A 27,307-nucleotide genomic window follows, 5' to 3' on the forward strand; every position below is an offset into this window, starting at 1 on the left:
GGGATTATGATTTTAGTCGCTATTAATCTGGTTTGTTTAAGTATTTGACGGGTTGTCTAATATTATCAAATATTTAACGGAAATAACTTTCAAAATATTTGATAAAGTTTGAATAAAATTCCATCAAAAGATCCGGACAATGAATTTCATAAAGTTCTCATTAGTAAGATCTATAAAGATCGCCCTTATTAATCCCTTCAAGTTCCGAACATTCATTAATCAGTTATTAGATTACATATTTAAGATTACAGTCCCTCAAAACTTATTACACAAGACTGTATAGAGTTACCATCGCAATGCAATGTACATGTCCATGCTAGCGTGCAATTAAATGCATTTTTGGCAAACGGATGGGTGCAGGTAATAGAGAAATTTCTATGTGTTTAGATTTGTGAAGCTGCAAAGGTGAACTACAACATTCGCATGTAGGCAAAACCAGCATCCTCTTCATTTTTCTGCGCCGGCGCTGAATTTTCAGGTAATTGTTCGGTGGTGGGAATGAACAGGTTAGTTCTTATGCCTCGGTCAACTGGCCAATCACCTTATCGTTGGAGAGGAACTTTTTTGAACGGAGGAAAGTGTAGAAGAAATTGTAATTGTCAACATAGAAGGGAAATTTCTATTGGGGATGGGATAATAAGCATCCTGGAGTTGAAATATAACGAATATCGCAGTCAGTTTTTACATTTCGAGTTGAAAGAAAAATTTTCGAACAAAACATGGAAAATTGTGAAAACCTCGATAGGCAGACGTTTATTTATTTATTTATTTATTTGTTTAATGAGGACAATACACAGAAAGCAAATTTCTTATTACATATTGTCCTCAGAGGGAGGAGCAAGTAAATGGCATATTTTGCGCTTAAAGCTAGAGAGGGACATAGAGTCAAAGGAACCAAGCTGTAGGGCATTGTAGGACCGGCAAAACCTCGGGATCGGAGTGTGAAAGTAAATCTCGAGCTCGGCAAAGGGTACATCAAAAATGTCCGCATTACGTGTGTTATGAGACGAGGCGATACGGAAAGTAATATCCGAGTTCGCGGAGCAGTCCATCAGACCACTGCAGAGTTTGAAAAGAGTACACATATCAAGGAAGATACGGCGTTGCTGTAGGGAGGGGAGATTGAGGGTGCGGAGTCGTGACGGATAATCAACCCGTGGAAGGTTCTTTTTGTAAAAGACGGTCCGGGTGAATTTGCGTTGTACAGCTTCAAGAGCGCGGCCGTTACGGATGCGGTAGGGGGACCAGACTACACAGCAATATTCAAGGATGTTTTTGACAAGGGAATTGAAGAGTGTTAAGGAGGGCTGGATTGAAGTAAAGTCGGACGAGGAACGTAGGATAAAACCAGACATTTTGGAAGCTCTATTGATGATGTCAACGAAGTGGGAATTGAAACGAAGTTTATCGTCGAATATTACACCCAGGTCTTTGAAGGAGGCCAGTAGTGAAAGGGGTTGACCACTGAGAGAATAGGAAAAGGATGATGGGGAGGGTTTAAGGGAATAGCGCATCCAGTGGCATTTGTTGACATTCAGTGTTAGCTTATTGACCGAACACCAACGGGCTAAATTATCAAGGTTGGATTGTAAGAGAGCACAGTCCAATGGAAACGAAACAGAGGCAAACAATTTAAGGTCGTCTGCGTAAAGCAAATACGGACAGATGAGGATGGAGTCGAGGTCATTGATAAAAAACAGGAAGAGTAAGGGGCCAAGTGTAGAGCCTTGGGGAACACCAGAGGAAGGAGAGAAGGAAGGATGAGTGACCATGAAAAGAAACTTTGCAGGAACAGTATGAGAGATAGGAGGAAAGCCAGGAGATGACTGAGGGAGGGAAGTCTAGCGAAGAAAGTTTAGAGAGGAGAATGTTATGGTCAACGGTGTCAAAGGCTTTGGAGAAATCAGTATAAACAGCATGTACCTCCTGTCGTGAATTCAAGCTTTTAGCAACAAAGTTGATAAAGACCAGAAGATTTGAAGCCGTTGATCTATGTTTCACGAAACCATGCTGCTCTTTGACAATGAGGTGATCGAAGTGCGCGGTCAAGCAGTCGTTGACGTATCTTTCTAGGATTTTGGAGCAAGAGGATAGAAGGAAAAGCACAGCAAGGGAAGGGTCTCCGCTCTTGAGGATAGAAATGATAAGGGCCTCTTTCCAGAGACGGGGAAAGTAGCATTCGTCTAGACTTTTGTTGTAGATTATACACAGGGGGAGGGAAATGTGTTACAGTTAAGGAGGAAGAGATTAGGAAGCCTATCGGGGCCAGGTACGACATGGGGTCAAGGTTATCAATGAGGAACTCAACCAAGGAAAGCGTAAGGAGAGGAATGGCTAGTGATTCAGAGGAGTTATGAAAGGTGTAGAGGGTGAAGGGCTCGAGGGAGAAAACACTGAAGAGAAGTAGGTGCGGAGAAGGTCGCAGGATTGTTGTGGGGAGTTGGCAGTGGAGTCAGCGAAGCTGATAGAAGAAGGGATAGATTGAGTTGGATTACGAGAGTTGCGAGCGTGAGACCAAAAGGGTTTTAAGTTACCGCGGGCAAGCGCGGCTTTGACGCTCAATAGGTACCTTTTACGCGCTTTTCTGACCATTGACTTCACAGTAGATCGTATAGCTTTAAAGTGAGCAAGGTCGGCGTCATTTTTAGAAGCCCGAAACTTCTTCCGCAGTGTATGTTTCAAGCGAATGTTAATATGAAGTTCCGTTGGGAACCAAGTTGGGTAAGAACGTAGGCAGGGAGGGGAAGAAGGGACATAACAGGAGAGGAGATCAGAGAGGATATTGTAGAAGGTGTTAAGAGCTTGATCACACGATGAATTACTTAATATGTGTATCCAGTTGAAAGACGCTAAAGCTGAGTTCAGACCGTCAAAATTGGCTTTGCGGAAGTTGAACTTAGTGGGTTTACGCTTGGTTTTGGATTTTGAACGGGGGAGCTCCGCTTCAAATTCAACCGCGGGATGGTGAGCGTCGATTTTTACATACGGGGATGTGCCAGGAAATAAAGAGAGGTGGCGCTCTGGGAGGTTGGAAAGGAAGAGATCGAGAGTGCGGCCCAAGGAGTTTTTGGTGGTATTGAAATTCAATACGCGAATTCCAATAGCTCCCCAAATCATTGAGACCTTTCTTAATACTGTCAGCAAAACTGAAGTCCTTGCAGAATTTTTCGTTTATCCATGTTTTTACCTCTTCCCCATCGGAATCCTATGTCAGCACCAAAAGGCTCTAAGAAATGTTGTCAAGATGCTTCAGTACAGTTCCATTTAGGTACTTCATAATTTTTTTCAGGTTTTCGAAATAGTTCTGTCCTCGTCTCTTCAGTCCTATGAGTTTTTATATGGCGTACGGATAAAAAAAAAAGCAAAAATTGTCAGGGAGTTTTTTCTGGCTGAATCGGAAGAGTTGCTGTGCCTTGTAAATGCACAAGTAAAGGAGGATTCGCTCAAGACGTTATTATCCCATTAACCACCGGAATACTTTAGATGTATCCATTGTAGTGGCAAAAGTACTTTTGTCAGAGTTCAACGGCAGCGTTCTCTGCGCTTTTGGCCGGAATCCTTCTCAAATAAGTCGTTGTCAACGGCTGGAGCAAATAACTGCGACTCAAAGGTTTGGGGCTCTAGGAAGTTTGAACCTATGTTTCAACTACCTTAAATCGAGCCATCCGTCTAAAAAGTGTCCACCAAGGTCCCAGCACTGTAGGAAACAATATTATATGGTATTCAGTTGCATCTTGCCCCCGGTACAATAACAGCTTTTGTTGAGGAAACCCGCCTACTCCCTCCGCAGCGGAGCCCTTCCGCGAGTCTTGCCAGAGCTAGGACATGCCACTGTAAGATGAATTTTCGGATTTCTTACTGACTGGCTACTAAGTAATCATTGTAACGGCAGTGCAAGTCTACACTGTTGACAAGCGTGACCATCGATATTTGGTTCAAGCCAAGCCTGTCAAGAAAGGGGAGGGATTCCTTAGAAATCAGAGTTTTACTGGGGCCCAGCAATAGAGTTTTATACAAAATTGAGTTGATTGGCGATTTCTGGAAACCAGCACGATTTTCATCCACAGATTTTTCTCTAGTTCAAGCACTCCGTGTTTCTGGATCGCAAATGAGCTTTGTCGTCGATATGGATACGGTAGACGCTGAAGCAGCATCTTTTGCTCTCTCATTCGGAATGACTAGCAGGTCTCTCCACTCAATGAATTTGAAATTTACACTTAATAATAATAATAATAATAATCGCTGGCGCAACAATCCATATTGGATCAGGGCCTTGAAGTGTATTAGAGCACTTCATTCAAGACCGTAACAGTACACTACAGTTCACTGTAGGAGGCAATGTGGTCAGCATTCTGCTCGCCCGAGATTTTTACCCTGATTCGACTCAGGTACTCATTCGCAGCTGAGTCGACTGGTAACCGACGTCAAATCACGATAAAAATTCCACTGCTACCAGTGAGATTTGAACCGCGACCTTCCGCTACAACAGCCCAGCGCTCTAACCACTTGAGCCATCCGGACACAAATTTACACTTAGCAGCGACAATTACAGCGAACGGAGCACCCGCAAGTATCGCTGTTTTTCTTGGAATATATATCAGCACCTTAATTGGGTTTTGTGGTTCTTGGACAAATAGTCTTAAAATAATTTATAAGCCTTGCGATTCAGGTAATTTTGGGTTGCACGATCTGCGATCATCAAAGAAAATGTTTCAGTAAAAGTTGGTGGCACCAACCAACTGGCTACCATTGCCTGTGAGATGACTTCCAGAGTCCATTCTGCGCAGTTCGTGTGCTCTTTACATCATGGTACGCATAGCAGATCTCAGCCGGGCAGCAGCCGTACTAGTTCTCGATTCGAGTAGTAAGCGACACAAATGGCTCGTAACGTCAACCGCATCCTTTCAGTAGGATATTTCCGTCTGCAGAAGTGGAAATTCGATAGGAGTTCGGTGGTGTAGGTAACCTCTTGCGATCCTGCCTCGATTACGAAGCTAGCTAGCAACCAATCTCTCACGTCGGTACTTAGCTCACGATGGAATCTTGCCCTTGACGGGCTCCTTTTCCAAGTGGGTCTCCCATTTTTGACGTCGTCTCGAACTAAACAAGGTAATCCTGTTCAGGACAAAATCATTATTCAATCTTACATTATGACAAGTTACATTACGACTCCAACATAGTTTGTTTTTCGCAAGAGGTTGGAAAACATCAATTGACTGCACATTCCACCATAATCATGCATTGGTTCTGACCGCGTCACGGCATTAAGCAATTCTTCGGACTCTTGTTTACCAGCTTGTACTATGCTCATATCCAGGATCCTGGTTAAGTTTCTGGTGACTTTATGGCGACGCGTACAAAGGTGATTCCTCTTAAACGCAACGCATATTCTAGCGGCGATGATGAACAGCGTCAGCTCAACGCTGTCGTTAACGATTAAACTGTGCACATATTGGACAGACTCTCAGAGATGAAGCCCTTAGCGACTAATAATGTCCAGTCTCCCACCACCGCAACGAATCGGCGATATATGTAATCGACCAGGAATTTTATTGATTTCATCAGTGATTTTTTAGCTGCGGAGCTTCTCAACCATATTCTTATGGTGACAAGGACCAGTTCGGCTCATTGCCTGTTCCCAGCAACATGTGTTGCTGCCAGCTTCTCTTCTTAGCTTCGGATAGCGCGAATTGTGGTCCATTTATTCTTCGCATTGGCACGAAGCCCTCCCGCACAACCCAGAAAGCGGATCTAGCAGTCTTCGTATGTATAGCTACGCGTGACGTACACATTGATGCTCCCACACGTCTCTCAACACTTTCATACCTTTCACCAAATGTCGATACGCCGAGCTGTACAGTAACAATGACAGGTTCTGACATTCTTTTAATCAATCAGAATCAGTTGGCCGGCCTAGAAGCCACCTGGCAAGCAGACAGTCCTTCTGGCTGCGACATCTGAATTTCATCCCAGCGCAACCTCTATAATTAATGTAATAGCATGCATCCTGCAACAATGGTTGCCAGGTCTTGCTAGAAAAGTCTTGCTTTTTCTTTGAACAAGTAGCTGTGCAATGGAAATCCCACAAGTCACGAACACATTATCATGTCGATTATCAGTAAACATAGCTGTTAATCAACTCGAAATAAAATACTCTAGTTTCACAGTCGACAATTAGCATTATCTGCAAGGGGTGCTCAAGGTGGCGGCGAGGAAGACAGGGCGGAAACCATGTTGGCCAAACCAAAACGAAGTGGCTGTGGAGAACCTCCTCATGGTGGCACCGGGAAAATCTGTATTCGGATTGATTTACTGGCCGTGATGCAGTAAACGAATGCTTCATAAGCTAATTAGGGAGATCAGACCCGAGTCTGCACGGGGACTCATCTGAAGTGGCTGCGGTCACGAAACATTACCAGCATGGGAACTGGGAAAGCACCCGATTTCCCATGTTTCAGAAGGAATCCTGGAGCATGTGAATTTAGCTGGGTTGTTTGCGGTTGGCAACCTTGTGCGAGCTTCATGCAAGTTGTTGGTTACGTTCAAATGAACAAGAGACCTTCAGGCCTCAAACGTGGTGTTGCGGTTCAACACGGGTGCCGTACTCCAAAGTTCGGTAGAGATTTAGGTAGGTCTTGCATCCGTTCATCCAGTATGACTAAACTGAGCCGCGCACTCATAACTGGTATAACTGGTACCGTTGTGCTTGTCTCAGCAGGGCTCTGATTGTGGTGTCTTAAGAAGACCGTGGGATTAAGTCCAATGGACAGGTAATCATATTGAACCCATAGAAGCGTAACTATCTGCAAGGATACCGACTCAAAAGAAAGAAAGGACTTAGACTCATGCAAACTTTCCCCACCTTTCACAACGATATTAGCAAAATTCTCTAACAACAAACCGATACTAACGGCTTCTCCATGTAGAGTATCCCCTACTGAAAAATTTTCCCAAATCTCAAAATTTGTGGCCAATCTCTAACAAAGTACCTGAATCCTGTGAATCAAAGATATACCTCTTGAATATATCGCTATACCAAATAGCCGCAGCAGACCCACAATGTCAAGTCGAACTTGAAAAAATCCTTTCTAGTTTATCTAAATAGGCTACAAGTGGACGACATTAAATTAATTACCGCTGTCTCAAAAGACCGGTCTAATTATTGTTCAAATGTACTCAACGATAAAAGTCGCCTTTCACGTCATCTCAAAGAAATTAGGCCCAACCCTGCATGTTAGGAAATCGACAACTTTCCGAAATCAATTTGGCGAAAACATTAATAAAGTAGCTGATTAGACCACGTATGTCATCTGAACTGCTTTACTTAGAAGCACAAAATTAATCAAACTTAGCATAACTATCTACTTCCCGAAAACTAAAACCATTTAAGAATCTCTTTTGGGTTTTATTACAATCAAAATCTTGACAGTAAGTCAACAATAACCTGATCCAATTTACCAAGGCCACGAATATTTTTTTCTAGAGCCTGGTTCGAAAGATAAAAAGTTAAAGTTATCGGGAACAGTAGTAAAGGCCCTACTTTTGAATACAGCTGTAAGGCAACCAGATGGTGATTAGAGGATAAAAATAAAACCCTCCTTCCTACCTTCGTTCAGGATTACTACAGCTTGTGGCCAACTGAGGTATGGCACTCTTGTCCCCATTGCTACTTTGAGGCCACTAATTAAATCAGCCTCTCAGATCAAAAGTTTTAGAATCATCAAGGCACAGTATGCATATCCCGTAAACGTTACTTTTGGCTGGGATGCTCTGGCTGCCTCTCACGGAATTCACGGATAAGACGGATAGCGACAGCTAGAAGAGGTACACCAGGTCCCTGAGCAATCTTTGATGACCAAGATGAGGATACATTTTTATTAAAATCTGAATAAAAAATTACAAATTGCAAAAAATCATCTTTTTATTTCATTACGCGTAGCATTCACTTTCCAGAAAGAAACTACTCAATCAGCCACGATAGTGGCCCTCAATGCATTTCATCAGTGGCTCTGGTGGTTTCTGCTATGCACATATTATTTCCACTGGGTCCCTTCCACTTTCAAACAGTTATTTTCCTACTTTGGACCCCAGCAGAAACTTTAAGCTACCGATTAGAGTCGCCTCAACAACCTCGCTTCAGCATAGCTACCAGTTCCCAAAGGACCATTCTTAGGATACCTGTCAAAGCATAACCCTTCTGCATGACCCCAAGAAAGTCTTTAAACCACTATCATCAAACCAATTCCGCCCACATTAGGCAAATCCTCTAGTCACTCCTCATTTCTTAGAACGTTCTTTTTCATCTGCGGTTTCACCTCGACCTCAAGCCATGCCCATAAGATTTCATCATCAACCATATCCTTGGGTTGACTCTTCACTACACCCTCAGCGAATTTCTTTGACAGGCGTATCAAATTTCATGAGTACTGGAGGCCCCCGAAAAAAATACGATCTCCCATATTAATTAGAAGAATTTAATTGCGCATTCTAAAAACCATTTTTGTGGCTTGGATTCATTCCAATGTCATAAATGACGATGAAAATATACTTGTAAAAACTCAAATATTCGTATTTATGTAATAAATTGTTCCATGTGACATGTCCAACTCATTTTATTTTTAAAAATAATGCTGACCAAATTAATGTATACCCATCCAAACAAAGCTACAATCATAACACCACGCCACAATTTTCCGGATCACCTTGATATCGATCACGTCATTATCAATTTTCAGTGAGCTCGCATGAACAGTGAATGTTCGGGTCATCCTCAATGGAATCCATTGTATCCGCAGACAACGGCCAGAAGCGGTTTGAACAGGTTCAAAGTGAACTGAGTTTGGTCTCTAAATTATCCGCTCCACCTTCTTATCTGAAAACTTCGCCGGAAAACATGGCAAACAATTAAAAAGTTTAAAGCAAACACCTATGCTGCCATCCGCGATGTTCAGCTTGGGTCCAAGTCGCGACACGCGGGCGCCATTTCTTCATCAACCCCCCTGGGAATTACCATGCAAGCAAATGCGTGGAGCGTAAGGCGCACTCGCTGGCATTTGTTTGGGTGAGCTCCACCAATTGTATCTCGAGCCAGCGAGACGAGCCCCCCAGCGAACCAGCTTTTTGTGTCACACAAGCGTGGTGCCGAGATTGTTCGATGGCGGAACTTTCCACTGTGCTAGAAACAGCTGATGGCGTGATGCGACTGGTTTGACCGAAAATCAGGAAAATCTCTGGCACACGCAACTTCTGACGTCTGAAAGTTGTTGCCGTGGGTACCCGGGGCTCGTTTCTCTCTGTTTTGATTTTTAGTGCGACACTCTGAGGCTAGATTACTGGCGTTGATAGTAGTCCATCCGGTTCGATTTCTCGAGGTCATGGCATGATAAGCGAGTTGATAAAGGAGGAGAACGTACTGTGGGATTTTTTTGAGAAAACCAATGCGTGTGAATTGCTGAGTTCAAGAACGCAGTGAACACGTTTGATCATCGCTTTTAGTTGACATGCTAAAAGTGAATTATGATATCAGCAAAACATTTTCTGCATTGGAGAGCAGTCTTTATAATAATTTGCATCTGCTAAGACTTCGCCGGGAGCGCTGGGAGAATTGTGCACCAAAAAATTTACTCACACCCAAAAATGCACTTCATCTTACCGAAGGGGTTAGAGAAACTCCCTTAAAGTAAATTTCACGTTATCCATATGATCAATTTGAAAGCTATTCCTAGTAATAGATAAAGACTGAAGATTATCTGGTTCTGGTGTAAGATTTTGTGGCATTTGAATTTGGAAAATTAAACGTTTGTGCGCATATTTACTTTGGCGCCCAATGTGGGTAATTTGTTGTGTTTAGTATGTGTGGAGTTGCGGTAAAGAATTTGTTTTCGGTTTTAGATATTATAGGTATTATTCTTGGTGATTAGATTCACGATATTCGCAGCTGCCTCTTGAGATATTCTTGAGAGTTACGCGGTACCCAATAGACCAAGTGAAGTATTTTTAACAGTATAGTGGAATCTCACATCACTTTAAATCATTTAAATTTATTCAATAAACTTTCAGGTTCCACACAGGCTGGTCGAAAAAGATAAAAACATCTTTGTTTGATGCGAACCGAGCAGGGATTTCCGTACAAAAACGTCACCGGGAATGGAAAAAATAGCTCTAGATCAACATGAAGCAAAATCAGTAAAGGATTCTTTCAGGGCTCTGATGGAAACGCCCACAATCAGAGAAGACATCTACCGAAGGAGAATGATCCAACTTTGTGTTTTATCCGGAATATGTGCTCGTTATACAAAGAAGACACAATGGTCAAATAGAGGGTGTAAGTTGGTATAATTTCAAACCATGCATATTTTCTGGTAAGTTTTCTCTCATCACAGACGGGAGGGCCGAACAGAACCATAAGTCGCTAAGGCAACGTCACTGGCTTGAATGAATGCAAACTATGTAAAACGCCAAACAAGAACCACGGAGACAACTCCGACCAAGTGTAGGGCAAAGTAAAGCACGACATGCAAAAGAAGAATATGGCCTCAAATATCATCTCCAAAAAAAGTGATATGCAACGCGCCGATATCCTCCTGCAAATCAAATCAGATCCTAGAAATCTGATGTTCCCAAAATTAGTTACGACTAAGGAGGACGCAAAATGTGCCAAACGACACAATAAAGCGTTCCGAGGCCTACAAACAGCAGCCACCAATTTACTGATAGAGGCAGCATTCAAACAACTGGTAAAATGCAGATAGATTTGGTGGCTTGCCGACTCAGATAGCAGATACATTTACAGCTGTTATGTTCCACCAAACGGATGATGGCACAATATGAGAAAATGCTAAGTATCTTGGATTCGTAGGCGAAAAATCAAAATCCCAAAAGCATGTCATAATCTGGACAGTGCATTGGGACAGTCGAATTACAAACCGTGTGGGCCATGTTTTGCGCAAGGTATTCGCCAAGCTAGTTCTAGTGCTTCTACATACAAGAAATGCAACCACTTTAGGAGGGACCAGTTCGAATTCAGTTGTCGATCTGTCATATTAGTATTCAAATAGTATTACCAAAGAGAATTGTCGGGTTTGTTAGTAAAGACTACATTCCCACCAGCAACCAAGCAGTTTTCCTCAAGATCAAAACCGAACCATGCGGCAGTTAGCGTTCCCGCAGAGACTGTGAAATCCGGCTGGGTCTGTGGAAACCTCTGAGATGATTGGTTCGTAAAAATGTTATTAGCGGGTCACGGCTTTGAAAGCCCGACTTCAAAAACGGTAGCAAAATGTTAAACGAAAACAAAAGGCACAGCCATGTGGAGGCGTCAAGTTCTCACTAATAGGCGGTTAAAATTCTGAAATTGGGGGCTGCATGCTTTTGAGCAAGAAGACTCTACCAACAAACCAGAGGGGAAAATGGCGTACAGAGTAAAGTACAGAGTAAAGCATACTTGATAGCAAGAGGTCTCCCCGTTCAGCAGAGGAGACTAATTTCGTTATCATACTTCCTAACTTGCTCTATAGACACGATAGGAAAGATGCTGTAGTCTCCGTGGCTTTGCAATATGGTCGGCATGTCGTTCGCCTTTCGTAGGTTTCACCTAAGAGGAGCGGGTACATTTAATAATAAGTAATCTGTCTTGTATTAGTTTGTTTTTGTTTTTTTCATTATAACACTCCTTAACTTTCCAATTACCCCTCTCAATTGCATAATACCTATCCTTCCTTTTAATTTTAATTACTTTTTTAAAAAAAACCTAACAACTGGTCGCTTTACCCTAAGTTTAAAAATTTCATTTCATTCGAACAAATTTCAATTTACATTTACTAATTCTTGATTTTCATTGAGCATTGACCTGGGAAAATGTACGTTGACTTTTCTCTCTCTTGGTACTTTAGCTAGCCCCCGTTACGTGTTGTTGAGTGCACATAGGTGCATCGGTTTACCTGGGCTAGAACGAATATGCATGCATTTGGTCATGCAAAAATGTTGATTTTTGCTTCCGTTGAGCCGCTTGAATTTTAAGTTGAAGGCCAGCGTGCATGGAATCAAAATTTCATGGAACCGGGGACCGGCTGATCGGTGAGACAGCTGATAGGCGGGAGGCGAGATAGATCGTTGTTGGTCTTCGTAAAAAAAGATTGTGGAGGGTTGTGGATGTTTGAGCAAGAATTTGAACGGATGTGAAATAAATTAAATAACAAAGTGAATCGTGTAGTGTAGGAAACATAGTGAAATTAACTTAACTCCCTTAATTTAAAGTAAATATGCTAATTAAATCAAAGGAGCTGAAAACAAAGGATTTTTTTAAGAAAGAATATACACATCGTGGTAGAGAATTATATTATTTGTGATAGTAATCATCCTTGGTCAAGAGATCCTTGGGGGGAAGATCGGTTGCGAAAAGGGCTGCTACGTTGTCTTGAACGGAGTGAGACGGTTTGGTAGCTTGGGAAAATCAGAAATTGTCGAGTTCGGATGGTGAGTTTAATTTCGATTTAAATATTAAGGAAGGAAAAGCAGACGCGTGGAGGATAAGGTGCGTGAAAATTTCTGGGGCGTAAGATTTAATTTTTGTTGCGCGGTTCGTCCCTTTCAAAATAAAAATGAAAATTACCAAACATTAGTGAATTTATCCAAGTGAACAAGTAAAAAGTAAGCGGCAGCAAAAAGGAAGATTTTAACCTGAAGCTTAAGGAATCTATGCCTTAAAATCAGGATAATTTTTTACCCGGTGTGTGTGCCCCATTGCAAATGAGTGGAGTGCGAAAAGCTACTGGAGAGATTGGAAACACCATTTCAAAAAGAAAGATGAATATCTAGTTAAGTTTTGTTTGTTTTCATCTATAAGTTGAATTCATAAAACGTTGATTTTTTAATTAACAGAATAAAATAACTTATTCTGGTGTGAACCGATCTTTTGAGAGCTCTCAAGGGGAAGAGATCCTTGATTTTTGGTTATGAATTAGAGTTTTTCTTAATTTGTCCCAGTTTTAATTTTTATCTTTTTTTCAGTTTTATTTTTATTTTCTTATTCCTTTATTTTTCTATTTCTATTTTTTTCTTGTTTTCATTAGTCCAAGTTATTCTTTATTCCTTTATTTTTCTTCTTAGTTTAAATTTCTTTAATAGTTTGCTTGTACTGATCCTCTCCGTTTTCATATATATAAAAAAACAGAAAAAAAATTCAAATGAACTCGAGATATATTGGCCTGAAGATATCAAGGAAGGGCAGGTACCTCAGAGGTTGCATCTTACAAAACAACTGAGGCAGGGGAAACATCGGTCGGGGATGTGATCAGTCGTGGACCATTCTTTCGATTCCACGCGCTCGGTCCAACGTTTTGTTTTTGTATTTCATTTCCAGCTTTAGCTCGCGTGTTGTTCATTTCGTTAGGTGCACGCGAATCACCATGCTAAATATTTTTCGGGATCCGGTGCGGACTCCCGCACCAGAAAGGACAAGTGCATTTTTGTAAAAATGGCACGTGAGGGAGCCCAGAGCCCAGAGGCGTGCAAGCACGTGTCAACGCAGCACTTCGATGGAGCTTCAAAATTTGCGGGTGGACCTTTGTGGTCAATTTCGCCATTTCGTTCAGGTTGTTGGAATAGCTCTTCCCTCTTGGCCGTCACTGGCCACTCACCGCAATTTCATTTATATCAGATCTCTCCCTATCATATATCATATGATAGGGAGAGATCTGATATATATATGGAAGGCCTACAAGAGACACAATTTGCTCATCAAGTCTGTTATTTTGAAACGGTTTGGTGGGCGGTACTTTAATAGCCGAAATTAAAGAAGAAGGTTCTTACTTTTTTTTCTGAAAATTGTTTTATAAACAAATACCGTATTTCGATGTCTCCTTACTCCTTTTTCAGGAAAGTACAAATGTTGAAGTGTATGATTAATAAGGCTATCAGCGCTATAGAAATGTGGTTGGAGGTGGTTGCACTTCAACTAATGCAACAAAATACGAAGTTCCTTTGACATCCAGTCACGATTACTCATCCTTCTGCCACGAGTGGAATTTAAACCGCGACCTTCCGCTACGACAGCCCAACGCTCTAGCCGCTCGAGTCAGCCGGACATTTTATTGATAGTCTCACCATTAATCGGCTTTGAGGCTATTAAGTACCTTTACGCGAATGTTAATTTCAAGAGACATTTAGACTGTGAATGTGAGAAAGCGGGAGAAAGCCTTAACGTGTTAAAACAATCGGGAGAGGGTAAACAGGATCTACCGCTTAGTGACACTAAGAGTGCGCATTGCCTTCAGGATAACCTCAAACGTGGCAACGTGTGTTATTATAGGAGTGGTCTCCATGGACCCTGGTATGGTAATGAGGAGCACTATCTATACTAGGAAAGCAAGTGCTCTAAGGCGGCAACGAGGCAGACGTGGCAGCAACCCTGTCGTTCGAATCAAAACTAAGTGGCCGAAGAGAACATCCACGAGGTGGTATCTGGAAACGCTGTATTCGCATTGACTTGCTGATCGTGATGCAGAAGGCAAATGCTTCAAAACCTGTTTAGACGATCAGAAGTCTACACGGAGGCTCATCTGAAGTGGCTTCGGCCACGACGTTACGTTGGATACTCACGTTAAACCATCAAACTGTACGAGGAAAGGAGGGAAACTCGTCCTGAACAAGCAATCAAGCACTAAAGGACGGCTGGATAAGAACCGAACAAAAGTGACAAACAGCAAAGGCATGGCAAAAGTAACTACCAGCTCTGACACAATTCCGGACAAGACGTGATGACTGCTGGAAGTTTTAATAACGGTTTTCGCTCATAGAGAAGCTGCTTGAAGTGTCTTTCTGTGATTTCCACCTTCATATAAAAGATCGACAGACAGACAGACAAATAGAGAGTAAACCATTTTTTTTTGTTTTACACAAAACCTTAAAAATGCCAAATCTTAGGGCAAGTTAAGAAAGGAAGTAGCATCCAACTATTGAGTAATGGGCAATCCTTTCGGATATTACTCTTTTAAGACCAAAGCAAATAAGTAATCCAGTGTTAAGTGGGGACGAAAGGCTGCCAAGTTTTCCTCAAGCTCTACGAAAAGGCTAAGATGGTCCACTACCATCAAAGAATAGGTTTAAGCCTAAAAGATGTAAATCAGAAAATCCTATCAGCATGCGGATCATCAGCGAATTGAAAACAGTAGCTCGAGGCAGCCTTCAGCACAAATTGCAGCTAAAATAAAACAAATCAACAAAATAAGTGCAAGCGCAGGATTTACTCTTGTGAATTCTCCCCAAATGGTTAGTGTTATACGGGTCAAAGACTAGAGGAGCCAGACACACTTATAGGAGTGTGATCTCTGGACTTTTTAGTTCTGAAAGGTGGCTCGTATTGGTATATTATGAGGAGAGGAAAAAACTCATGCACCACACGCGAGAGGCCACAATTCATGAATTGTAGTCAGAGATCTTAATGTATTGGTTCCCAAATAGAACCACAAAGGTGCAAATGTTAGTGGATGGGACCTTCATGGTAGATTCTTGCAATTAAACGTAGCATTCACGTATGCTGGAAATAAGTCCAACTACCAAAATAGAGGCCAAGAGACTGTAGTAAACCTTATCCATTTGAGTGCTGCATAAGCGGGTAGAATCGTTTGAAATGTTATTGAACACAAAAAGTCCATTAGCCACTATTCAATTTATACGCAATTTAAAGGTCATCCAACTGAACGACTGAAGCTTTCGAGTGAGACTCATTTTTAGGGACTCTCATTTTAACTTCCTGGCCACAGAACAAGTCACTCTGATTTCTCAATGAATGTCAGCAGTCAGTGAGCCCCACAATGTACCTAACGGAAGCACTGATGGAATGATAAAATTGCAGTCGAACGGCCAGCGTGCTCTTGCTTTCAGTCGCTTTACTTGAAACTTAAAGAGATAACTGCCAATAATATTCAAGAGAATACATATAAGTATCTGTACGGTAGGTTCAACGAACCGGGGTTTCAAAATGAACTGCCTCAAGTAACTCTGAGAGAAAAAGATGCAACTTCATGACTTAGGGGATGGTAAAGGTAATTATTTGAAGGTGGAGATGACCACAGATGACATGTGGCAATGGTCGAGGGACCTTTTATGTTGACTTTTACAAGACACGCAAGGAGGGCTATACCTACTTACATGCCGGTATGCTAACTAATGTGGGTACAGTTCTTGCTACGTCTAATCCTTTACACTCTCATACAAAAATTGAAAAATATATGAATTCTAGCCAGGCTCTAGGTTATTTTTCCCTTACGATAGGCCAAAGCCACGTCAAATGGTGGCTCAGGCCATCTCTATCTTAACATTCATCAAATGGCGCCCAACGTGGGATCAAGGGAAAGTTATTATGCTGCATAGCTTCCCATAAGATGAGGAGGCTCTCATAAAAACTATTTTTACCACGGTGTTAAACGACTCCCCGAGCATGTAATCTTTTGGAAAATTTAAAACCAACTTGAAACTTAGAGAAGAGAAACCTAAACTAGTTTTGAGATTCTTAGTCTTCAGTGACTACTATTGCAATCAGGATATATTTCCATGGAAACCAGTTACAAGGTTAGCTGCCCGTTTTTGGGTGATAGAACGAGAACTCTTCCTTCTGAAGTATAGGATAAACTTCAACTTCTATGAATAATCTTATGTAGAATAGAATTGTATAATGCGGTTCATAAATATAAATAATAAATGCAAATCTGACGAAATTTGGTTCCAATTTACAATTTTTGAAATAATGCAGAAACGTGCGCGACAGATAACTTCATGTTTTCCCTTATCGTAACAATACACGTTTCTAATCATCACAAAAATAAAATAATCAAATTTATTGCTTACACACGCCTTAACTTTCAACACGGATCAGTAGTACACAAAAAAGTGATGATCTCAGCAGCACCAGCCAGTAAACTCACCGAAAAAATTGTTTATCGTAAACAGAAAGAAAAAGAATAGTCAAAATTTAGTATGATAATTATAGTTAGAGTATATAGTATTATAATACAGAGGCCATTATAATAGCACTAACTGAACCACTACGAACTATAATTGCTAAAGTTAAAACCATAAAAAAGATTATATGTAAAGGTCAATCAAAACTCCTAACTTATCTCCTACTCTCTCTGGGTATCTGTCTTAGAAGAAGATACAACTCCACATCGAATCCTGTCCGCAAATTGTTGAATCATCAGAATTTGCACCTAAGAAACATCTCACGGAGTTAATATCTCAGCGCTAGGCATTAAGAATTTTTGGAACTTGTATATATCTGGCTCATTCCTTTGTGAAATAGAGGGCATCCTTAGAGTCTCTTCGCTATTGCTATATTGCACTTCATTTGCCCAATTTTGTCCTCAATGAAACTGTGCTTCATTTTTATTATCAACACACTTAATACTGAGCAAATCATAAGCGGTGAGAGGAACACAAAAACGAACACAAACATCCATGACGACCCGGATTCGAACCCGGGGCAACGAAATCGAGAGAAGATGACCAACTAAATCAACCATTGCGCCATCAGCACGTGTGTAATAGGCACTTAGCCGGGGGACTGCCACTTAGCTTGGTAAGGTTGAAATCAACTAATAAATGAACAGTCTTTCAAAAAATGGAGGTTTGACTTTTATCTCCATGCGTACCTTTAAAAATCGTCACTATAAGCGCACTACTGCGAACACTCGTTTATAATCCTGGGTAGGCTAGGATTTAAAGATGTAGCTTTGTTGATTAATAATAATAATCGCTGACGCAACAATCCAGTTGGATCAGGTTTTCGAAGTGTTTTGGAGCACTTCATTCAAGACTGTAACGGTACACTACAGGATTACAGTACCATGTAGGAGGCAATGTGGTCAGCATTGCGCTCGCCAGAGATTATTACCCTGATTTGACTCAGGCTCTCATTCACTACGAGTATTTTTTCTAACCTATAAATTCCGACCTTTGGTTTTTTTTTTGTACGTTTCAAAGCATAGATACTGTCAACTCTTCTAAAGATTGATAGAGGGCGTGACCTCCTTTCCTTTTCCACCTAAAGAGGGCTTTCCAGTAAAGATCGAAAATATGCTAATTTACTAATGAACTGCACTGTAAGAAGAATACTTCGGCTAGTACTATCCCAGGGCAGAGATGAGTCAGCGCCTAATTATTTGTCAGTATCCCAGACGGAACCGCGCATTTGAAAATCCAAGGTATGTTACCAGTAAGGGGTGGTCAAAGGGTAGTATAGGTACCAGGGCGAACCGTGGATTGGTACCCACGATGGAGCATAAAACCTGAGAAATGCCTGCTGAACCAACACCAACAGCTCGACTACCAAACCCTATCTCCGCCTCCACGTGGTGACCCCTGGGAGCTCTTTTTTAACGAAAAGCTGCAGACGGAGAAGGATGAAGGCGAGTCTCCCGTGCCTAAAAACGAGACAAACTGTACCAACTGGTCCTCCAGGTTGGGGGTTGGGCAGGGCTGACAATATGACCCAATATAGGGCTGATGTAACAGCGTTACAAGAGATGCGATGGACAGGGACCGGTTTCCTGAAGAAGAACCGCTACACCATATAATATAGCGGTCATCCAGTAAACCACGTGCTCGGAGTAGCTTTCTTAGTCAGCCAAAAAATGAAACCTGCTGTTATCGGCTTTCAAAGCATAAACGAACGGCTATGCACTCTCCGCTTGCGAGGCAACTTTAGAAATATAAGCCTCATTAACGATCACGCCCCTATAGAGGAGACTGCAGAGTCGGAGAAGGATACCTTCTACGAGACAGTAGAACGAACCCTCGAAGCCTGTCCCAGATATGATATTAAAATCAGATTTTAACACCCAAGTAGGGAAGGAGCCCGTATTCAGGCCATACGTTGGCTCCCATAGCTTACACGAAAAAACAAATGATAACGGACTGCGGATTATTCAATTAGCGGGGTCACACGAAATGGTTGTTGGAAGTACCTGGTTTGCGCGGAAAGCGGTCCACAAACATACGTGGGCCTCTTCAAACGGGACCACTTTCAACCAAATTGACCACCTGTTGATCGAACGCCGCCACCTATATCAATATTGACTCGGATCACTATCTCGTTGGCATGGTGCTCCGAGCTCGAATAACAATACCACCTAGAATCTCCTCTGACAATCAGGGGAGAGTGAATACTGAAGCCATCCACAACACAACCCTCGGCGACACCTATAAGAGGGAAATGGATGCCGCAATAACCGCAGTCAACAGAGGACCTGGAGATGAAGCATTAACAAATGATCTTCACAATCACCTGAAGAACGTTATCATTGATACGGCCACAAACATGCTTGGCCCCAGCCGCAAAAGGAGTCGAAACGGATGGTTTGACGACGAATGTAAGCTAGCATCGGAACAGAAGAATGCCGCATACCGAATAAAGTTGCATTCTCAAAGAACGCTGGCACGCGTACAGTCTTATCACGAACTCCGCCGAGCAGAGAAACGACTTCACAGACGGAAAAAGGAAGCCTGGGAGAATCAACAAGTCTGTGAACTAGAAAAGTACAGGGAGCAACCGCACCAGGCGCGCAAGTTTTTCCAACAAGTCAGCAGGATGAAGCCTTATACACCTCGATGCTCATCCTGCCGAGACAGAGAGGGAAATCTGATTTCCGACAGAATGGGCATATTGGAGCGATGGGTTGAGTACTTTGATAAACTACTGAACAACCAGAACATCGGCGAGTTGGAAGTCCCGCCAACTGAAGACGACGGACATATACTGCCACCACCAAGTTTAGGAGAAACAGTCCGTCCAATTCATCGGCTAAGAAATCATAAGTCGCCTGGAGCCGATGGAATTACAGCCGAATTGGTTAAATATGGAGGCGATCAGTTACACCAAGTGGTTCATCAACTTGTGCTCAAAGTGTGGGACAGCGAATCAATGCCTAACGATTGGCAACGAGACATTATCTGTCTCATACATAAAATGGGAGATATCACACAGTACAGCAATTATAGAGGTATCACGTTGTTGAGTACCATCTATAAGATATTCTCCACTAACTCGCTAGGCCGGATAGCCCCATACGCTCAGAACATTGGCCCATACCAAAGAGGCTTCACTCCAGGCAAATCAGCAACAGATCAGATTTTCTCTGTGCGGCAAGCGATGGAAAAACTGTTGGAATATGGACAACAGTTGCACTATCTGTTCATCGACTTTAAAGTCGCCTATGATAGCGTAGCCAGGGTAAAACTATACACAGCCATGAGAGAATTCGGTGTCCCGACGAAATTAATAAGACTGACTAGGCTGACCCTGACCAATGTGCGAGGCCAGATAAGCAGCAGGATCACTCTCAAGACCATTCGACATCAACAACGGTCTACGACAAAGGGATGCGCTATCATGCGTCCTCTTTAATCTGGCCCTAGAGAAAGTGATCCGTGATGCTGAGGTGAATGCAAGAGGTACGATCCTCTTCAAGTCCACCCAACTACTGGCCTATGCTGACGATATCGACATCATGGGAAGAACCACCCGAGACGTACAAACTGCCTTCATCCAGATCGAGCAGGCGGCGATTGGCGCGAGATCTTGGGCTGCACATCAATGAAGGCAAGACAAAATATATGGTGGCAACGTCAGCACCGAAGACGAATCAACCAACAACATCAAACCGCACTGGTCAAACACGAAGAAGATAGAAGAATACAACTTTGAGACCGTTGACAATTTCTCCTATCTAGGGTCGAAAATCACAACCGATAACAACTACGATGATGAAATCCGCGCACGGTTGTTGTCAGCCAACAGGGCCTATTTCAGCTTACAAAGACTGTTCCGCTCGAAACGTCTCCCCATAGGGTCAAAGCTCTTACTGTATAAGACTATGATCTTGCCAGTCCTCATGTACTCCTCGAAAACTTAGCTTCTTAGCAAGCAAAATTGCGAACTCTTGGCCGCGTTCGAGAGAAGAATCCTCCGAAGAATTTTTGGCCCCCTACATGAGGATGGACGATTCCGTAGCCTACACAATGACGAAATCTATGAGCGATACCATGACCATCCGGTTGTGGATAAAATCCGGCTCAATAGGTTACGGTGGGCGGGTCATTTAATCCGTATGGATGAGGATGATCCAGACAGGTTATAAAGCGTCCAGTTTTTAGAGGGTAGATTTGAACCAACTCAAACAACCAAAAAACAAAAACAACAAAGCACCCAAAGTCACCCAACATGTTCTGTTAATGCTGTTCCTAACCACGTCCTGAGGGGATGCCATAAGATCCACTGGGATTTGAAGCGGATCAACTAGCATAAGGAATCAAGGGCTCTTGTTGCCGCTATTAGTAGGGCGGACATAATACGTTAGAAACCCTATAAAAAACTGCAGCGTAGCGTGCGCGGTGAAAAAGGAAATTTGTTATTGCGTTGATCAGGAGACAAAAGCTGACATAAATAACAATGACTCACTGGCGTATACCACATCACGAAAGAACTTACAAGTGGCCGCTTGTCGCAAGTCTTTTTATAGTCCGGTCATGGGCATTAACGGTCGACTCCTCATCCGCAACGGAGAGCAGCTTAAGAGGTGGATGGAGCATTTCACCACGGTTCTCAACCGCACAAGGCCCTGGTGAGGTCCACCTTTTATAAATAAAATCACGGTAGCATGCGGACGCGGATTGCTCCTCGAAACAAAAATCAATAATCTTGGCAATCAATCTGGAAGACCAAGTGATAGCAGGCGCGAATCCGATGTCGGATTGTTTCCGAAGGTTATCGCAAGGTACGCTCTCTTCACCGAGGAATCTGTTTCTGACAGACTTCACAATTATTCCATAGCACTGTACCACTAGTGGAGTTTTCAAATATAATGGTGAAGAATGCTTTCTACGAGCAATTACGAAACCTGATACCTTGCTCGAACATGTGATGAGGAAGCATGGTCCTGTGAATTTATGCAGCTTTAACCGCGTCGTAATTGGTGGCAGATTGTTCACAAGACAGAGCTTACCATAAGGTCAGTTGGGTTTCAACTTACCGACACCGTTCGAGTAATTAGATTGACCACTTTGTGATCAGTAGATTTAGGAGTCGTGTTCCCTCGAAGGGAATCACCATCTCATGGTCGCTTATGTTCGTTTGCGTGTTGCGTCCGCCACTTCACGCAAGGTTGGGAAGCTGCAACCCCCAAAGTTCAAAATCGACCGCTTGTATGATCCAGCAGTCGCTCGGCAGTGACAGAGCTATCTTGCCGACGGGAGGACAGATACACTGAGTGATCCGCCTGAGAATATCCGTAAGCGTTTCACTGCCATCAAGAATGCTCTTTTCTCGGATGCTACGTAGGTCGCCGGCAACGTCTTGAAAGGGCTATGGTTGGCTGCAGAATCGTCACAGTGGATCAATTAATGGAAGGGAATATTGACTGCTTCCAATGATGGCAGGGGTGGGTACCTGAACTCCGATACTGAGTGAAATCCCGGGAAGTTCAACGCAGTGCACACCTTGACAATGGGAAATTTTTTATTGCGCTGGTCAGAGAAGCCGAAGATGCCGCGGAACGAAATAATTTTAGAAGTATATACCTCATCACGAATGAACTTACAGGTGGTCGCAAACCTGCCGATGGTCCTGTGAAGGACGTTAACGGTCGACTTCTCATCCACCATGAGGAATAGCTAAAGAGATCGAAGGAATACTTCAACACCGTTTGTAACCATATCACAACCGGTGAAGTTCCGCATCTTATGGATGAGATGACTAGCCTCCGTAACATGCGGATACTAGCTATTCTTCTTAACATAAGAGATCACATCCCGACTATCAATGCACCTAAACGAAGTAAAAGCGTCGAGCTTGACATGGCCCCTGCAGTCACTGCAGATCTTTTACTTCCACTCGTACGAAAATCTTGAAAATCCGAGACCTGCCCATTAATTCAAAGAAGGGCACCGATTTTGAGAGAGCAATTAGAGGTTTACCTGCGTGCTCTCCACTGTCGCAAAGATTATAGTTAAAATAATCCTTAAACATATCAAAGAACATCTCGCGAGCAGGCTGGTTACCGCACAGATCTGGCTCTACATCGATTTCGAGAAAGCTTTCAAGAACGATAGGGTATATCTTGAGTACTCCACGCGGCAAGGACATTCCGGGGAAATTAAGCAATTATCAGAGCGACATATGATAGCGGAAACTGTTACGTGCTGCATCTTGCTACCGGTTACATTCTTCATGCTGCCTTGTCCAAAGGACGTGGGGGAGTGGAATCCACTCTACCAAAATAGCCGAACAGGTGGGTCATCCCAAGAGGACCTGACGCAGAACAGTTGAGCAATCCGTGCATCTCAAAAAGTCGTATGGGCAGCTGAAGCGCATCTCAACGAACCGCCAACGCCTGATAAACGAACATGGTTTCCGTTCTACATTGACCACATCAACACACTCCGGATCAGTTTAAAACAGTGAGCGGAGTTCAGGTCTCCACTTCAGGTACTCTTTATTGATTTAAACAGGTTTTCGAAAACATAGTCAAGGAGTACGTCTTGAATACTCTACGAATGGAAGGTATTTGAGATAAATTATTAGCTATGAAAGCGGCAAGGGACCCCAAATGTAAATGTAAATATAATATTTTTGAGGAATTTGAAGTGCAACGAAGGATTCGCACAAGGTTGCATTCAGTCGCCGATACTATTACTTCTTTTTATCGGTGACATTCTTCATACTGTCTTGTTCGGAGGACATGGACCATGACATTTAAGAAGTTACGCTCATGACTCTCAGTGAATCACAGACTTTTTGGTCAATTGGTTATGGGTTTTAAGAAAGAAGCAAGCAGGGTCAGACTGGAAGATAAACACCAGCAAACCGAAGGCTCTGAGTCTAACTAACTATCGCGCGCTTTCTATCTACATTAATGAGTAGAAGATCGGGAACGTCAATGAACTTGTCTTGTTTTTGACGTTACCCAAAGCATTCACAGCGCTGGGTCAACCTTCACTCCTTTGACTCAAATCTATAAATCGAAGCACCTTAACACAAAATTCAAGTTCTGATTATTCCAAGCCAATGTACTGTACGTAATATTACATGGGAACATATATGTAGAAAGTGACCACAGCTGCAACTCGTAAGCTCCAAGACGGCAGTGGAGTGGTCACACTTTGAGTGAGAACGCCACTGCTGGCTGTGAACGTATTGGTAGACTTCTATGTTGGGGTCGACTGGGTTATGGAGTGAGGCCAGTATAAACGTTGAATAGTGTAGAGCTCGAGACACATTCTTGGGGTATACCATTGCTAATTTCCACATTCGCATCACATAGGATTAATTTCCTGTTAGCTAGATAATGATTTCTGCTGGTATTTTATGTGAGATCATTTTACATTCAAGGGTTTTTAGATCTATGGTTTCGATACATCGAGAACTACCGCTTGTGCCTTAAGTTTGTTTGCTTTGGCTATAGAGATTGCGAGAAGGATGTCGTTTAGACATGTCACAGTGGATAATCCGCTCTTATAGGCATGGCTGTTGGGAGGGAGAATTTTGTGCTCTTGAATGAACATTAAGTTCAAGTCTTTGTTTATTTTGGGTATGGGCACTATCTTAATAACAGACTAATCCTGTGGAGGGTTGAGATTTAGCCAAGTTTCATTAATGAAGGTTAACAGAGCAGATTTGGCAGACGGGTTTAGCTACTGGATGTACGTGTACGTAATTTGGTCGTTACCCGGTGCGGAGTTCTTTTTCCGTTTGTTAAGGACCAGAACGAATTCATCAGGAGTAAAATTTTGTTGAAGTGATGGTGACAGTAAGTGGGATGTCAAATTGTTTGGAATTGGGTTGTTGTAGCTTGAGCTTAGAAAGTCTAGGATCTACGATTCTGGTCATTTTCAGAGTCCCAACTGCGGTTGTCGGTTTCTCTCAAGGAAATGTATGCTTTTAGCCCTAATGTGCTCAAGCGATTGTCGGATGCCAGGTTGTTTGCACAGGACGTTGGCTTACAGCAAACTTTTATCCTCGTAGGCCCATCTTCCTTGACCATAATTACTTGGTCATTGAAATTAAGACGCCTCGTAAGTTTGTGGAAATTGAGGGGTTGAAAGCCTCAATTCTGTCTTGACCATTAATTTTGTCTATGTATGACGTGGGGTTGCTTCTCTCCACACATACTGTGTACACTTTATATTGAACGTTCTCGTTGTATTTGTACACTGGGGTTGTTTTCTCCATAGTAACTATATTTTGCTTCTCCATTGGAGAAATAGGTTCAGCTTATTTGAGCAGAATCCTCGTCAAGGTGTAAGTTATAAGATAATGTGGAAATTGGCAGGTTGCAGAAACAAAAAAAACACCATTGCATATTTGTTTCTTGGCATCGTTTAGTTAAATTGGCCCAGCCATTCTATTCTCATTATGAACAGAAACTGGAATTCATTAAAAAGGATTAGTCCAGGATTTTCAATAATATAGAGTAATTAGTTGTTAATTAATTTAAATTTACCAATAAGATTTTGAGAATTGTTAGCTTAATGGCTTTTGATGCTGGGATAGTATAATTACGGTAATTGGAAGGTAATTAAGGAACCTTCCAGGATGATATAAATAGCTTGGAAATCCCAAATAGAGCAGATACATCCATATCTTTAAAGAGATTAGTTCGCTGATATAAGCTACCTTTGACAAACCTTTGGCAAAATTAAAAATTATAATTAAGATGAATTTCGAAGGCGTGGAAGTCGATTTGTTGTTCTCACGTTTAGACCTCGAAACCATTCCCGATGATATTAATTTGCAAAACGACAAGTTGTTGCGGTATCTGGATCCGAAATCGTTGCGAAGTTTGAATGGTCGGCGCGTTACGGAGAAGATACTGAAGCTAGTTCCTAACGTAGATACATTTCGCTCGACACTAAGAGCGGTAAAACTTTGGGCTAAAAATCGTGGAATTTATTCAAATTCCGTTGGCTATTTTGGAGGAGTGACGTGGGCTATGTTAGTGGCTCGAGTTTGTCAATTATATCCAAACGCTGCACCTGCCACCATTATACAAAAATTCTTTCTGATTTTTTCCATGTGGAAGTGGCCGCTGCCGGTGTTGCTCACACCAGTAGACGACGCAGATTTGGGTCATCCGGTCTGGGATCCTCGGATAAATTTGTCTGACCGTTCTCACCTGATGCCAATTATAACACCATCATATCCACAGCAGAATTCTACGTTTAACGTCACCGAATCTACCAGAAAGGTTATTGTGGACGAGCTTGAACGGGGCAAGAGGATATCATTGAAGATAATGCAAGAGAAAGCGACATGGGACCAATTGTTAGAGCCTCCCCGGTTCTTTTATAAGTATCGGCATTTCATTATGTTGTTAGCAAACTCAAGTACAGCGGAAGACCATTTAAAATGGTGTGGATTCGTTGAAGCGAAAGTGCGCTTATTAGTGGGCAACCTAGATCGTAGCCCCCAAGTATCTTTGGCCCATGTTCATCCAAAATGTTTCGATATGTACCGACATAAAGGTAATTCTATGACATCTTTTTGTTCAATGTGGTTTATTGGACTTGGAATTGCAGCCGTTGGGACTTCGACCGTGAACTTATCAGACAGCATTCAAGGATTTGTTCAGCAAGTTCACTCACAAGCTGAGAAAATGATAAAAATGGGAATGACAATTGAAGCTCGGTATGTGAAACGGAAAGAATTGAATCAATATCTGGATCCTGAAATATTGAAACGTGAGAGGCAAAGTACAGAGCAACAGACAGTGCCTTTGAAACGAAAGTCCAACGAAATATCTACCCAACTGTCGAAAAAGAGTCGTACCGCTGGGATTACTTGCATAAATTAATAGATTTAGGTTAAGAGCTTAGACTTATTTGTATTGAATGTTTTCTTTGTAAATAAATTTTTCCTTCAATGTAATTCATTTTGTCTCATCATTTAAGAGTCCTGTAATTTGTCCCTGATTATTAGCTGGCTACCTAAGGAATTGAAGACCTTTTTTATTACAGATACATTTCGTAGGCCGTAGCCACTGCCGGTTCTGCATGCACAAATATATATATGATTAGTATTCACTTCTTAGCGTTCAAAGGGTAGTATAGGTCCCAGGGCGAAACGTGGATGGGTATCCACGAGGGAGCATAAAACCTGGGAAACGCCTGTTGAACCAGCACCAACAGCTCTACTACCAAACCTTATCTCCACCTCCACGTGGTGACCCCTGCGAGCTCTTTCTTACCCAAAAGCTGCGGACGGAGAGGATGAAGGCGAGTCTTCCGCGCCTAAAAACGGGATATATTGTACCAACTG

The 27,307-nt window shown here is 42.4% G+C and overlaps 2 protein-coding genes across 2 annotated transcripts in view; one reads left to right on the forward strand and one right to left on the reverse strand.

Annotated features, from left to right (window-relative positions):
* The window catches only part of LOC119653623 (phosphoenolpyruvate carboxykinase [GTP]-like), a 109,029-nt gene that overhangs the window by 33,168 nt on the left and 48,554 nt on the right, over positions 1-27,307 (reverse strand). The gene's annotated exons all lie outside the window — the stretch shown is intronic.
* LOC119656168 (poly(A) polymerase gamma-like) lies at positions 16,013-26,843 on the forward strand. Its single transcript, XM_038062514.1, has 2 exons — positions 16,013-16,043; positions 25,663-26,843. The coding sequence occupies exons 1-2, from the start codon at positions 16,013-16,015 to the stop codon at positions 26,841-26,843; spliced, it is 1,212 nt and encodes a 403-aa protein (XP_037918442.1).

The sequence above is a fragment of the Hermetia illucens genome, chromosome 4 (genome assembly GCF_905115235.1).
Source record: "Hermetia illucens chromosome 4, iHerIll2.2.curated.20191125, whole genome shotgun sequence".
In the NCBI taxonomy this organism is placed as follows: Eukaryota; Metazoa; Arthropoda; class Insecta; order Diptera; family Stratiomyidae; genus Hermetia; species Hermetia illucens.

Excerpts from the sequence above, each read along its gene's own strand:
- LOC119656168 (XM_038062514.1), top strand. The coding sequence starts at position 16,013 with ATGCAACTTCATGACTTAGGGGATGGTAAAG. Across the intron at positions 16,044-25,662 it reads TGACTTAGGGGATGGTAAAG|CTACCTTTGACAAACCTTTG; the intron begins GTAATTATTTGA and ends CGCTGATATAAG.